Here is a 15982-nt window from a genome sequence, read left to right as displayed (position 1 = left end):
TTTTAAAAAGTATTAAAAAGTGATAAATAAAAATAGTCAAATTTAAGGCCATTAAAAGTGTTAAATTTGGTCTCAGAGGTATTATTTTTTCCAAATTAGCTATTATTTTTTCAGACTATCACATGTCGTATTCTGAACATCGACATAGAAATATATTCCGAATGAAATGTTTTGAACGATTATAAAAATAAAACAAGCCGATTATTTGCTCCTCCCACTTGCGCTGCCCTGAGTTGCAAATGAAGCGCTCCTCACAGTGTTGCCAACTTGGCGACTTTGACGCTATTTCTAGCAGCTTTTTAGACCCCCTTCTTGACTTTTTAAATCTTAAAAGTACCTAGCGAACACCTCAAACATCTCTGGTAACCCTTAGCTACTTTCTGGATAACTGTCGTCGACGTTTCCTGCAGGTTAGCTAAACACTCCGCCTGCGCTCCGGACCGTTCTTCAGGACATTAGGAAAGGGAATGATGTAGTGATGTGTCAGTCGCTAAAGAAACGGCTCTCAGAGCCGGCTCTATGTTGGAGTAACCAGAGTGAGTGACACACACACCGTACCTGCGGACTCCTGCGCCGATAAAAACGGCTAAATGTGCGCGTGCAGCATGCTAAACACATGTGCAGCTTGCCCCTGATTGCTGTGAGACCGGGTTGGGGGGTGGGGGGTGCAGCTGTGGTTGGGACATTTATTACATTAACTGATGGACTTGTAAATAAATAGTTTATAAATAAGGTAGAAATAAGTTCCTCACGCTGATAAATAATTAATCTCTCTGAGGACACGGTGCTTGAGCACTCTCCTACAGCACCTTGACATGACTAAATAAATGTTATGCAAAATTTAGTGAACATCAATTTGCATGTATTTGTTATAAATGCCACTGTATAATTCTTGCTGTCAGTATTTGCAAGATATTGGTATTTGGGTCTGTACTGGTTAGACTTAAATGAGTGAAACCAAGGTCCATAGCCCTTGGGTCATTTGCTATAAGTATATTGGTCTTTTTATACTGGGAATCAGGAGTTAATTTAGTGATCATCTTGTTTCTTGTTTATTTTTGCCCTGATTGTGCCCTGAGCAATTTTATGACTGAATAAAAACAAATAAAATCAACATAAATTGAAAAATTGTCCTAAATAATCGTGATCTCAATTTCAGTCACAATAATCGTGATTATTGTTTTCACCATAATCGAGCAGCCCTACTTTAGCATATCCGGTCACATAATGATGACGTCATATTCAGTGGTCGTTGTGCATCATTTCAGGCCTCGTGGTCAACTGTCTGAACCGCTGAACAGAAGTGTCTGGCTTATTTTCTAAGTAAAATAAATATGTGCAATATGTTGTCAACATCAGTGAGTCTCTAAGTCTATTCTTTTTGTATGTTATATATGTTAAAATATGTGTAAATAGGTCGCTGATTAACCCTTTTTAATTTAGTTTTGTGATGTTTTTAAAAAAATTCTGAAGGTAGTAAAAAAAAGTATTAAAAAGTAGTAAATTTTACTTAAGGATTGCTGTATATACCCTGGTCCAGAGCCAAGCCCAACTCCACAGCTGACAGAGCTGCATGTTCAGGTTATTTTCCCTGTTTTATGTTCCCACACACAGCGCTGCTAGAGCCGATAATAATGCACCGTAGGTGAGCCCGGGACAGAGAGAGAACGTACTTGAGTAAGGAAGAGATACTCCTCCCACATCGGAGTAGGTTCAGGCTGATTTCTAAAGCTTGGTTTATGCTTCATCAGCGCGAGTGCGGAGTCGTGCACTTAAGTTGACTTGAAAGCTCAACGTCTCTTTTTAAAATGGTTTGAATGTTTCTGACGGTGCACGTTGGTTCAAACGAGCTAAGGTGTCAGAATGCGTGCATCTTTCTCACAGAACTGACGTTTTAGTCTAAAACTATCAGACGACTTCGAAAAATGTGCGGCCAGCCTGTCTTGGTAATGCAGGGAAAACTGTGTGCAGTTTTTGTTAATACATTTAAAAGCTATTTCTACCAACAGATTGCTTCACAAACACATACAAATTTAAAAAAAATTATAATGGGAGAAAATAGTAATAGCTTTAACTGTTTGTATTGTATGATTAAATAGTAACTATGAATGTGAATGATTTGGTTTACTAGATTAGAATCTAGACCACATGTGTCAGACACAAGGCCATTTTTATATGGCCCGCGAGATAAATATCAAAAATATATTAAAACTGACCCGCTGGCCGATTTTACAGCAAAGACTACAACTCCCATGATGCTTTGCGGCGTTAGCGCAGAGCCGAAGTGCCCCCTCCTTTGTGTTTTTTCCAGCGTCTGCTGCCGGTGTCTGCCGCTCCACTGTCTCGGACAAACTAAACACTCCTCTCACTCAGCGCCGAGTTCACTCAGCTGTTTTCTGACGTTGAAGCGCAGAAACTGAGATTTTAACTGCTCAGTAATGTGTTCACGACTGAAAGAGAAAGTGTTCCAGCTAACTTCCAGACAGAGCTGATATAACTCCAGCGAGCAGCGACACGCTCAAACCAGCATGACTGTGGCTGCTGTAGTTGTTATTTTTCCTCCTCGACACACAACAACGTGGTCAAGCTGCTCAGACATGTTCATCAGCACAAACCTATGTGAGCACCTGTTGTCATTATTATGATGAAGATGAACAAAACAACAGGAGTCTCCTCAGCTCAGATCAACCCCATGATGCAGGTATCTGGCTGGAACAGGTGAGCATCACAGTAAACCAGTGGAGCAAACTGAGCTTTAAATATGTTGGTTTTATGCTCTTTTTCTGCTCCAAAACATGAAAGTTAACAGGTGAGATGTTGCATTTTCATTTAAGATAAAGTGATGTTTTTATTTTGTTGTTGGCCCGTGAGAAAAGATTTAACCTACAGTAAACAGGAAGTGGAAAAGCTGCAGATAGATGAATAGAATAGAAAATCCCTTTATTGTTCCTCAGTGGGGAAAGCTAGACGTCACAGCAGCGATGACACGTATTACAGGAGAAAAAAGGAGAATAAAAAAATAAGAAAAATGAACAAACAAGAAAACATAAATCCTGAATAGATTTTAAAAATGCTGAATATACCACAAGTAATGAATACCACTGATGCCTTTTATTTAAAATTGACTTGCTCGTGTGTAATTTGGTTATTCCACATTCAGTGTTAATGCAGCAATAAGTTTGTTTCCAAATTAAAATGCTCAAAATTGCATATATGTTGATAAAGAAAATGTGCAAATTTGCCCTCACTTTTTCAAAAAATATTATTTGGCCCGCGACTTCATCTCAGAGTTTAATTTCGTCCCAGTGTGAATTTGAGTTTGACACCCCTGATCTAGACCATTGTTTCACTTCATCTATAGGATGGCTTGGCAGGCTAATGTTGGACCTTTGTTTGCAGAAAGTTGTGAATTGAACCGAAATCGCAATTTCTGCTAGAAAAATTGCAATTCAACAGTTTCCTAAAATTGTTCAGCCCTAGTCCACTTCACTAAATGCAATGGGTGATTGGGTGATGATGAAACCAGCGACAACTAATCAATTTCCCTCTGGGATTAATAAAGTATTTTTGAATTGATTTGAATTGAACAAATTAAGTGTGAGGCATCTACTCCAGCAGCAAAATAAACTGTTTAAGATAACGTTAGCTTGATAGTTTAGCTTCCGTTAACATTGCTATCAGCTAATGGTGTGTTCACTTCCTCCTCGGAAATTCCAACTTCCGAGTAGGAAAAATCAACAGTTTGAAAATTAACGGTAAAAGGAATTATTGTTGGTGCCTGTCGTGGCGACAAACCATGAACCCGCTGATGGACACCGGAGATTTGGGATGCTGTCAAGCTGAAGAAAGAGTTCTACAGACTGTTTTTGACCTGTGAGACTCCAGTGGAAGCTGATAGGTACCGGCAATCACAGCAGAATGGGGCTCGGATTGTCGTGGAGGCAAAAACCCAGGTAGGGGACGAGTTTAATGAGACCATGGAGCAAGAATTTACGGCTTTGAGGACACTCTGGTCCAACATCCGGCGCCTCAGGAGGGGTAAGCAGTGCACTACCAACACTGTTTATTGTGGGGACGGTGTGCTGCTGACCTTGACTCAGGGCATTGTGAGTCAGTGGACGGAGTAATTCGAAGACCTCCTCAATCCCACCAGCATGTTTTCCAGTGAGGAAACAGAGTCCAGGGACTTTTGTGTGGACTCTCCAATCTCTGGGGCTGAGGTCACTTAGATTGTCAAAAAGGCCCTCTGTGACAAGGCTCCGGGGGTGGATGAGATCTGCCTTGAGTTCCTTATTGCTCTGGATGTTGTAGGGCTGTGTTGGCTCATGCGGCACTGCAATATTGCTTGGACGTCAGAGGCAGTTGCACTGGACTGGCAGATTTGGGTGGTCGTCCCCCTATTTACAAAGGGGGTTCGCAGGGTGTGTTTCAACTACAGGGGGATCACACTCCTGAGCCTCCCTGGTAAGGTCTATTCAGGGGTTCTGGAGAGGAGGGTCCATCAGATAGTTGAACCTTGGACTCAAGAGAAGCAATGTGGTTTTTGTCCTGGCCGTGGAACACTGGACCAGCTCAATACCATTAGGGTGGTCCTGGAGGGTCTGTGGGAGTTCGCTCAACCAATTTACATGTGTTTTGTGGATCTGGAGAAGGGGTTTGACTGCATCCCTCAGGTGGCCCTGTGGGGGGTACTTCAGGAGCGTGGGGTACCAGCCCCTTTTATATGGGCTGTTAGGTCCCTGTATGACTGGTGACAGAGCTTGGTCTGGATTGTGGGTAGTAAGTCAGGCTTGTTCCCAGTGAGAGTTGGGCTCTTCCAAGGCTGCTCTTTGTCTCCGATTCTGTTAATAACTTTCATGGACAGGATTTTTAGGTGCAGTCAAGGTGTTAAGGGGATCCATTTTGGCGGCCTAAGGACCAGGTCTCTTTTTGCCGATGATCTGATCCTGCTGACTTCATCAGGACGTGATCTTTGGCTTTCGCTGGAACAGTTCACAGCCGAGTGTGAATCAGCTGGGATGAGAATTGGGTCCTCTGAATCTGAGACCATGGTCTTAAGTTGGAAAAGGGTAGAATGCCTTCTCCAGGTCAGGGATGAGGTCCTGCCCCAAGTGGAGGAGTTTAAGTATTTCAGGGTCTTGTTCACGAGTGAGGGAAAGCTGGAGAGTGAGATCGATAGGCAGATTGGTGCTGCATCTGCAATGATGCGAGCGTTGTACCGATCTGTTGTGGTGAAAAAAAGTGAAGCCAGAAGGCTAAGCTCTTGATTTACTGATTGATCTACATTCCTACCTTCACCTATATGGTCACAAGCTTTGGGTAGTGACCAAAAGAATGAGATTGCGGATACAAGCGACCGAAATAAGTTTTCTCCATAGGGTGGCTGGGCTCTCCCTTAGAGATAGAGAAAGGGTAAGAAGCTCGGTCATCTAAAAGCGACTCAGAGTAGATCTGCTGCTCCTCCACATCGAGAGGAGCCAGTTGAGGTGGCTCAGGTATCTGATTAGGATGCATCCCTGGTGAGGTTTTCCGAGCATGTTCAGCTGCGAGAAGACCTAAAAGAAGACCCAAGACATGCGTGAGGATTAATGCCTCTCGGCTGGCCAGGGAATGCCTTAAGGTTTCCCCAGAGGAGCTAGCCCAAGTGGCTGGAAAGAGGGAAGTTTGGGCCACTGCTGCCCACACCGGCTCTGCATAAGGAGAAGAAAATTGATCACTTCAGAGTATAGAGTCCCAGTAATCTTTATCTCTTTCAGCATGGGCCCTAGCAAATCTTAGGTGTGCTTTTTCTGTGCCTAAAAGATGTGTAGGTTGCCAATGTTCATGTTCCTTTAAGATGCCGTGCTACAAACTGGATGGGATGGAGTCCCGTGACTTTGTGTAGTCACGGGACTCCATCCCATCCAGTTTGAAAAGACAAGGGAAAGACGGTGAGGAAATTTAGGATAGGTTGAAGCAGTGGGTGGGGCAGCAGTTGGCAGCAACCAATTCCAAAGTGTTGCCAAGCTGTTATTGAAGGATGTTATTGGGACTCGACTAGGGATGGGTACCTTTGACATTTGAATCGATCCGGTACTAATTCCTGGTACCTATGAATCGATACCGGTACTTAACGGTACCAATTTTCGATAATTTGAGTGTTTATTATTTTAATTCTATTTTATAATTAAATATATATTTTTCTCAATATATAACCATATTTGATATATATATCACGATAAATAACATTCATTCCTTTTGCCGTCCTTTTTCATTTGATTTTTCCTACTGGGAAGTTAGAATTTCCGAGGAGAGAGCGAACGCACCATTAGCTGATAACAATGGTAGCAATGGAAGCTAACATACCAAGCTAACGTTATCTTAAACAGTTTATTTAGCTGCTGGAGCAGATTAAAACGATGATGCCTCACACTTAGATCGTTGTGGCTGGTTTCGTCTTCACCCAATCACCTGTCGCATTTAGTAAAGTGAAGCCAAACTTTAGAGCGCGTTCATGTTCTTCTAGTCGGGAATTCGGAGTTCCGAGGAGAAAGCGAACGCACCATTAGCGAAACGGAAGCTAACAAATCAAGCTAATTTTATTTACCTACCGGAGCAGATTAAGATGAGGATGTGTCACTTAGATCGTTGTCGCTGGTTTCATCATCATCACCCAGTTACCCATCACATTTAGTGAAGTGGACCCAAGCTTTAGCGTGCGTTCTTTCTACCATGCTGCTCTGCTTACAACTGACTCGCAGCGAGCAACGACATAATGCTCTTGCGCAGCTGTCTTGGCAAGTTCTCGTTATGATGGACGGGTACCGAAACGAGGCACCGTTTCAAATGAAGTGAATCGGTGCTCGGTTGGTACCTTAAAAAGTACCGAATTCGGTACCCATCCCTACACTCGACTAAATCCACCACTGCTCACGCTGTGTGTGTGTGTGTGCGTGCGTGCACGTGCGTGTGTGCATGCGTGTTGATGTTGAGGCCATATTGCCCAGCCCTAAGGTAGACATGCTAGTGTAGAGTGGTAGACACTAGATTCTGTTTTCTTCATCAGTGCATGCTCTAAGGACACTTATCTACCTGAGAATTCAACTTCTGAAAACCAAGAAATTATTCTTTTGAACACATATCTGACAGAAGCCACAGCAATGATGCGTTTATTCAGTCCTTGTTTGCAATGGAATACTGAATTATTTTTCAATATCACTTTCATTAAAGCAGCTGACTTAATTGGAAAACTAATATTCACCTCTACACTGCAGTCATTATGTTTTCTTGTCTTTTTTTCTTTTTCTCCTCGTCTTAGATTGCAGTCGTGTGACAGAGATAATCGCATTTAAATGGTCTGATCTGTTAACAGCACTGTTGTTTTAGGTGACAAGCAGGTGTCTGTAGTCAGTCTGCTTTATTCAGCAATAGTTCTTAGAGCTGATGTCTGTTGTTCCTCCACATCTTCACATTTCCCATAAATGTTTCCTAAAGCGGTCGGTCTTTCACGAGTCTTTCAGCCAGCCTGGTACTATTTACTCTATAAAAGGAAAGATCTTAGGTGTGGCCACTTTGCCCCGTTTCTGCAATGAGAGGGAGCTTCTACATCAAAGACGAGCCTGTGGGTTATAATGGCTGCCCAGTCACATGAAGGTTCCCATCCCTCTTGGATTTTGTCCATGCTGCATGGATTTTCAAACTGAGCTGTGGTGCCTGCTCCTCCCTCGTCGTTTTTTCTGAGCCGTGGGTGGAAACACCACCCTAGGTTGGCCCTTGCCGTTATATCTGAGATGTGTAATTATGCTCTCGTACCCTTGCAACCAATTTAGCTTCATCCACATGGAGGCACACCCAGTCGTTCTCTGTAATAAGCAATGCAAATGTTTAAGAAAAAGTTTGGGTCAGACTTTGTGTAAATGCAACAGTTACAGTAACACATCAGCCGTCACTTTTTAATATTCAATTGGTGGATGAGCTTCACACATCATGTGGCAGAGGAAGGCATTAGAGAGCCCTTCAGCAGACTGTTAATAGATGGCTGTGTGGGTGGTAACGGGCACATTCAGTGGCGCCGTGGAGGGAGGTTAATGAGAGCAGCATTCTAGCGGCACTGCTGCTGTTCACTTTCACATCTTCAATCCTCAGAGTGTGAATTGTAATAATGTCCCGGGGAGTGGGTGGGCTGACAGATAAAACCATCACTTCAACGTGGCAACTGATTTGCATTTTCTGAGCTGCAATGGAAAGAAATGGACGGCTTTAATCGGTTGGATGTTTGTATCCAGAACAGTTGATGGCAATGCTTCCTGCTATTTCTGTCTGTTCTGTTTTTCTGTGATTTGATGGACTGTCTGTCTCACTCTGGGTATTGTTCTGCTTCTGTGCAGGAGAGAAGCCTTTCATTTGTGAGATCTGTGGGAAGAGCTTTACCAGTCGGCCCAACATGAAGCGCCACCGCCGCACCCACACAGGCGAGAAGCCCTACCCCTGTGAGGTGTGTGGCCAGCGCTTCCGGTTCTCCAACATGCTCAAAGCGCACAAGGAGAAGTGTTTCCGGGTCACCAGCCCCATCGTTCTGCAGACTACTGGACCTCCTGTGCCTGTTCGTCTCTTTTCAAATGCCTTCTCCTCTTCCTCCTCCCCCTCTTCCTCCAGCGCTGCTCCCGGATCCTCAGCCCCGGTTCCCGCCACCACTTCAACATCTCTGGGCCTTAACCCCACAGCGGGGTCTATTCCTCCCCAGGGCCCAGTTGGACACACGTTTTCCCACATCCAGCTCCCCTCAGCTGCCTCTCACCATCATTCCCACCCCCCCACCACTCAGCAGCACCTCTCAAACCCACCCCAACAGGGTCCGCCTCACCCACACCACCACTTGGTCGTACCCCCCATCTCTCACCTTCCCCCTCCTCCAGCACTTTTTAAGAGTGAGCCCCTAAACCACTGTGGGCATGAAGACAGCAGCTTCCTGCACCACATGACCCCTCACGACAAAGGCCCCGGAGCCCCGCAGCACCACTGAACCGTACCCCTGTAGGCAGCGCCTTGCCTCGTTCCTCGTAGTTAGGCCTCAGTCTCCTGTCTGCTGGAGCCACGTTGGCGGGAGCAGCACATGGAGAGCAGCGGCGCCAGTATTCCAGTGTGTTACTATAAGGCACCGCAGCGGGATGCTGTTCTGGACGTGCTGGAAGGTGACGGCAGTGTAAATCAGAACGGGAACATTTGTTCTGTCAGACAAGCATAATCTTTCTGTGTAGAACCACCTTGCAGTTTTAAATCAAGCTAAACGCACTTCTGTACGCATAAACGATTCAGACTTTTGCACCCGCTGAAGTGAAAACCCACTTTTAAAAAAACTGGTCAGCCGACGGAAGATTTAACAGCCTCTATAAATTCATCATGAACCTTTTCCTCAGCAGGAAACCACGCGTATCTTCATCTTTGTCGATGGCTGTAAAAGTCTCTCATTTTCATCAAAAGCTGCTGATGAAAGTCGGGTGATGTGTAACCCGGTTTTCACAGATCATCCGAGACATTTTTAATGGACTTTCCTCTTTTTGTCAAATCTGGGTCATGGATTGGTGAGGACTGTCTTTGCAGCTCCTTTTCATAGCAATACTCCGCCTGTCCTCCCAGCTGTACAGCAGGAACCTCCAGGGAGTCGCAGAAATGTTGAATGAATGTTGCAAGTGGTTCCACCCAGACCTGTTCTAGTACAGAGGCTACGACTAAAGGAATTTGGGGCAATTTTGATGCGTTCCTTGTTGAAAGTCAGAAATAATTACTATTATACTGGTTGCACTCGTTCGTCATCAGCCTCAGCTCAGATAAATAGCTATAAAAGTAGACATGAACTGCAGTGACATGTAGAAGGCTGTCAGGGGACAGCAGCGACACACTTTGGTCCTGGCTGTGCGTAGCCTACCCGTTAGCGCATCAGTCATAAACGACAAAAATACTCTCTGAACAGGAATTCATCTGTGACGAGTGCATTAGTAATTATTTATAGCTTTCCTACAGAAACACACTGATAATAGCCTTGAAGAGTTTGTGTCAGAGGGCCAGCGGCAGTGCTGCGTAACGTCACGGGCCACCGTAAGAGATTTTTTCTTTTGTATACAGAAAAAAGATTTTGTAAAAGTTGAATCTTGTCTGAGATTCTTATGGTAAAATGGTGCTTTCCGTTCCGTTATATAGAACATTTCCTAACATCCACGTAAAGACAGAGCAGTTCATTGAGTCTGATGGAACTTCAGCCTGGATCTCCTGCTATAGATTTTTGACTCAATATTTTTGGATCAAACCAACTTTAAATCAGCCGGACTTGCGCTTATATTTGTGTTAAGCACTCGAACAACAAAGGTCCTACGGTCACTGATTTGATTAGTGACTCCTCAGCTTTCAGATTATAGAAGACTAAATACTGCCACTGTGAGGGGCCGGACACGTGGCCCTGTCTGGTCTTTACCCCACCTCCCTTCGCTGCTGTCGAAACAATACGGGTTTCCATGTCAAAGGTCATCTCACACACACACACACAGTACACACAGCTGGGACCTTTTTCATCGACGTTCTTAACAGGATTTTATGCATTATTCCGCTCAGCCTCTATTCCACACTTTGGTGTGGGGCAACACGGGCACGTCTGTCACCTGTTGAATGTCGCCTAAGCCAAACGTCGGCTAATGAGTCCTTTTACGTTCTTTGAGGATGGACTCCGTTTTAAGCTAATGAATGGTTCTGTTGTGTAGATAATACTGTTGTGAGCACATGGATGAGAAATGTGGAGATAAAAAGCAGAGGTCATGTCACTTTTGTTATGCGCGAGGTCAGACGAGTGCTAGGAAAGACATTTGTTCATTTAAAGACCAACAGTGTGCGTGGGGTTTTGTTTAAAAGGAGAATTTGGTCTGAACTTTGGGTGATTCTGACCAACTCTGTGTGGGTGGGCGATATAGCAAATATATATCACAATTAGGGTTAATTTGCTTTGAAAACGCCTCTAAAAGAAGAATATTACAGAAAATTGAGGCCAAAATCAGTTTGTTCTAGTAGCAACGGATATGATTTCTACATTAACAATGTAATCCTCGTTAAAGAGGCTGAGAATGCAGCTGCATGATTAACAAACCGTTTCATACATCGTCACATTTAACCATTAGCAGCAACATGCATGGAAAAGCCAGCATTATTTATAGCAACAGCAAATTATGCAGTGATTTTTAGATTAACGTGAGGAAATTAAGCATAGCCTTTTTGCTAAGAAGCGCTAATGCTAACGTGTCACCACAGCCGAACTGGTGTGAATCACTAATTATTAATTACTTATTTTCATGGATGCGCATTAGGACCCAGCCAGAAGTATCCAGGTGGAAACGACCCTTAAGCACGCTTCTGCAGCTTTCGCTCAACACTTTCAAGCTTTTCACGGTTTCACGTTGTCGTGTCACCCACCCCGGGAGAGTGTGTTTATGTTTGCGTGCTTTAGCCAGACCCTTGTACCAAACGCTGCTCACAGTGTGCCCCAATAACGTGTGTATTTAGGGGAGTACCTGAGATGGCTGTAAATTAGCCCGTTTCTGACATTTAAGTTCAGTAGTTTAGTTCCTTTGTTGGGATGTCTGACCCGCCATTTCTGTGGGTCTTAATACTGCTGCAATATTTGTCGTCATCCGGTCCCGTTGGGTTCAGAATGTTGTATTATGGTTATTTAGTTTTTATTCTAAGCCTTTTAATTTTGTTTGTATTCTCTGCACTTTACTGCTGCGTGGGTGAGGCGCAGAGAAAAGGGTGAGGGGGGGCTAGACGATGCATTGTGGAGCAAAACGCAGTCACGGCTGCAGGTGAAGAAGGATGGAGGCGATTCCTTTAGATGGATGTTATTTTGGCAAGGAAAGGAGGAGAATCCTGGGTGGAGGCAGGTGGTGTTGAAGGGACCAGAGCTAATTGTGGACATTTCTTTTAAAATATGTTTAAATTCACTTTGGTTTTACTTTTTTTTTCCCTACTTAAATATAATTAAACACGGACCTCCCTAAAAGTAAAAGCAGTGTTCCTCCGGCTTTGGAAGCTTCACACAATCTCCTCCATACAACGTCTGAAATACTTTTTTCACTGCTTCATGTCCCATTTTATTTCTGTTGGCAACATAATTCTCCTCCTCCTTTCTTTGTTTTCATAGAACGCACTTTCTACTAAGATCCTTGTAGTCAAGAAAAAAATAACATGTATATTCTTTGAAGATGTTTTAAAATCAATCTACTTTCTCCTTTGTACTTTTAACCACTTTATGTAGCATCACGTATTTTATTATTGTATCTGGTACAAAATGTGCAGCTTTATAATGTCCTGGTTTGTCTTTTTTGTATGTGATCTGGAGATGGAGGAGAAGTGGAAAACGTTGGGCCTTTTTTTGATAATGTACATTTAACTGACTGCTAACTTTGAGAAGTAAAAACAAGTCGCCAAGAGGGTCGTGTTTTGTGACTGCTTCCCTGTAATCCTTTCATTTAGCAGGAAACTGACGAGGAAATGGTTGTGCACAGCATGTTTTTGGTCTCCTGTACTTTTCTGGGAAGGATGGATTATAGCGGATTGTTGCAGCTGCTTTAGGTTTGATCTGGGTGTAACATGTTATCTAACTGCTGAGCGCACCGGACCCTGAGGCCTCTGATTTTCAGGGCATCTGCGGGTCCTTAAAAAGTCTTAAATTAGCTTTTCCAAATTTAAGGTCTTAAAAATCCTTAAAAATGACAAATAATCCTTAAATACAGCTTTCAAAGGTCTTAAATGACCAAAGACCCAATAAACAAGGTTCTTTTATTTCTATAAAATTTTCCTGAATTTTTAGTTAGTCTTCAGCATTTTTTGTGTACGATGTTGGCAAAAGCGGAACCATACACATTCAGTTGGTTGTGAAGGGGGACTATTTTTAGATGAGCACCTTAGCTGGTTAAGCTAGTGGGAGCTTCTGCCATGGGGAAGTGCAAGTTTAATGGTAACTGGATGGCTAATCCTTCGTTCGCGACGTGGTTAGCACCGGTTCCATGCAATAGCTGGAAATTATAGCTTAAATTTAATTTTAAAAAATAGCTTAAATTTAATTAAAAAATAGCTTAAACTTAATTTAAAAAATAGCTTAAATTTAATTAAAAATAGCTTAAATTTGGTCAAAGTGGTCTTAAAAAAGGTCTAAAGTCTTAAATTGGGCTCCCTTACACCAGCTGATACCCTGATTTTTGCTCTTTAAAGAGCAAGTCACCCCCTACCAGAGTCTAACTCCACTCCCACTTGAAAAATGCGACAAATGCTGTTGCCAGGCAGACCGAGAGGGCGGAGCTGCTAACAAATACACACACAAACAGGCTCACAACAGCATTGTGACATCATAATGTACCAGTTTACTTCACAGCACACCTCTTAGCCAATAGCAGTGGCAGATTTAAATTCAAATACAGTGCAGAGCTTTTACCTGACAACGGCACAACACTGACAGTTTTAGGCAGAATATTTAAATTTTAACTAAGATGCACTGAAGTGCCAAATTATTGACGACACGTGTCTGCAGCACGATTAGACACTCGCTTATTTAGTTTATCAGCAAAAAAAAGTTGATTTGGGGGTGACTTGCTCTAGTAATGACTTGCTCTTTAAGGTTCTAGTAATGTTTTAAGTTCTTTTCAATATTTGTTTTCTTTTGTGACATTTTAATATTCCCACAGGTTAAAAAAAAATTTTAGATATAAAAATGCGGATTTCTCCATACGTCTGCTACGTGTTAATTCTTGACCTCCTCTTTCAGGTGTTTACCGCTGCCTCCTCTATCAGGTGAATTTTAAAATGGCACTAATGAGTCTCGTAATCCTGGAAAGGTAGCAGAACAGCCCCATGGGTAAAAGGAAGAGTGAGTCACCGTTGGTGAGTGGGTGGTCAGGTACCACGGCTCACTTCATGAGCAGAGGAGATAATAACACGCCGTCTGCACGTCTCCATCCCCGTTTGGGTTTGAAAATAGTCGGCCTCCCCAGCTGTTAGTCATTACGCCTTCTGGTGTCGAGGAGGGGGAGGCGGTGTCTGTCAGCGGGCAGATAAAGAGAGGAGAGCTTCTTGTTGTTTTTCAGGCTCCTCCGAGAGTTGTGGTGCTCTTCATTAATCTGTGTACTTGCAGGGTTTTATTGAGACCAGTGTCGTGGAGAAGGAAGCAGCCAGTGTGCACTCGCTGGTGGCAACACCGATATTCCACTGTAGTAAAGCCATGTTTCAGATGTGAAACTGCAGCGAGTCCCTTCAATGCTCGCTTTGTTTACAGGAGTTCAAAGGTCAAGATGTTTTCCCTCCAAACTTACTGTGCAATTAGGATTGTGCTTCAGAACTGATTTTAAACCCTTTTTCATGCATACTGCTTCGTCCTCTAACTCCTTCCGAGTGGTGGAGATCATTTATTTCTGCTGAGGTGAACCATTTCCCCCCATGGAGCAATGATTATGTTTTAAGGAACATTTTCAAAGGTTTAAAGCTGAATTTTACTATATTTTACTTCAAATATTAATATGAATAGAAAATTTAAATTTTAATCTTAAATTTGAATCTAAACATTAATGACATTTTAAAATAAAATGATATCTTAATGTTTGGAATCAAATCAAAATATGTGATTTTAAATCCACAGTTGAAAATGGAATGATTAGAATATCGTGAAAAGTTAACTGATGTCCGTAATTCGGCTTAGAAGATGAAACAAATACATGAGATGGACTGATTAAAGGCAAAGCAGTTATTTCTGCCTTTATTTATAATTGTGATGATTGTGAGTTACAGCTTATGAAAACTCCACATTCAAACCCTCACACAACTAGAATATTATATTAAATTTAAAAAAAGCTAATATTTTAAATGCAGAATGTTCGGCCTCTAATAACCGTAGACACGTTACTCCGTATTGGTTTGGGCCTCTATTGCTTTTAGTGTAATAACCTTTTGCACAATATTCTAATGTTTTGGTTTTTGTTTCACCTGCAAATGAAGAAATAGAAAAATGTGGTTCCAAAATAAATATTTAATCAAAATACTCAGACAGGTATGGGAGGTGCCTATCAAAATAAACCTTAGTGGCCTAGTGGTGTCCACCCTGGGACTGGGAGACGTGGGTTCAAATCCCAGTTGGGTCATACCAAAGACTTTAAAAATGGGACTCAATGCCTCCCTGCTTTCCACTCAGCATTGAGGTTGGATTGGGGGGGGGGGGGGGGGGTGTTAAACCACCAAATAGTTCCCAAGTGCAGCTGCAGCTCACCGCTCCCCACCGGGATGGGTCAAATGCGGAGATGTCATTTCACTACTGTGATGATAACTGCAGGGATTTTAAAAGCAAGGTGTTTTTGAGTTGAGCCATGGGTCCTTCATCAGTGAGCAGTGAGAACTCTGACCGGAACACAATCTTCTATTGTGTAATGGACCCAATCGCATTTCACGCAGGATCTCTCCACCTAGCTTTTTTTTAATATTTTGGCTGCCTATTTACATTTTATAGTATTGAATTTATATGCTGGCAAAAAAAAAACGTTTAAACATGCCTCATTTACCTTTCAACATCAGCACAGGAATACATTTTACTAGTAAATATACATATTTATTTATTTATTGGAAATGTGCTTTATTTTACAGTTATTTGGATTTGTGTCTGAACATTTAGATATTGAAATTTCTTAGATCTTGTGAAAAGCAATTTTTAAATGTATTAGTTTACAATCAACACCCCATGCATTTTATCTTTTATTGTTTGATAGGTTTTCAGATGTGTAGGCTGCATCTTTCTGTGTTTTTGTATTTTCTTCTGTTTTCACCTCCTGGTTCTAGATTGTAGTCTCAGATTAGAAAAGCCTGACAGCACTTCTCCAGATGAATTCAGGAACAGGATTTTCACTTTCAGTCGTGCCTCTCTCCATTTTTCCATCCGTCCTTTACCTCCTACAGTCCCCCTTTTATCTCTTGAAAACGCCGTGAA

At 42.6% G+C, this 15982-nt stretch overlaps 1 protein-coding gene across 1 annotated transcript in view; it reads left to right on the top strand.

Annotated features, from left to right (window-relative positions):
* znf652 (zinc finger protein 652) overlaps positions 1-12449 on the top strand; it is a 56818-nt gene extending 44369 nt beyond the window's left edge. Inside the window, exon 6 of the mRNA XM_054740263.2 lies at positions 8367-12449. Within this exon, the coding sequence (XP_054596238.1) occupies positions 8367-9001 (635 nt within the window). The 3' untranslated portion in view covers positions 9002-12449. The remainder of the gene's footprint in view (positions 1-8366) is intronic.
* Positions 12450-15982: the final 3533 nt, after the last annotated feature.

This window comes from Nothobranchius furzeri, chromosome 5, assembly GCF_043380555.1.
Source record: "Nothobranchius furzeri strain GRZ-AD chromosome 5, NfurGRZ-RIMD1, whole genome shotgun sequence".
NCBI classification, from domain to species: domain Eukaryota; kingdom Metazoa; phylum Chordata; class Actinopteri; order Cyprinodontiformes; family Nothobranchiidae; genus Nothobranchius; species Nothobranchius furzeri.
This window is presented reverse-complemented; position numbering and strand designations above follow the sequence as displayed.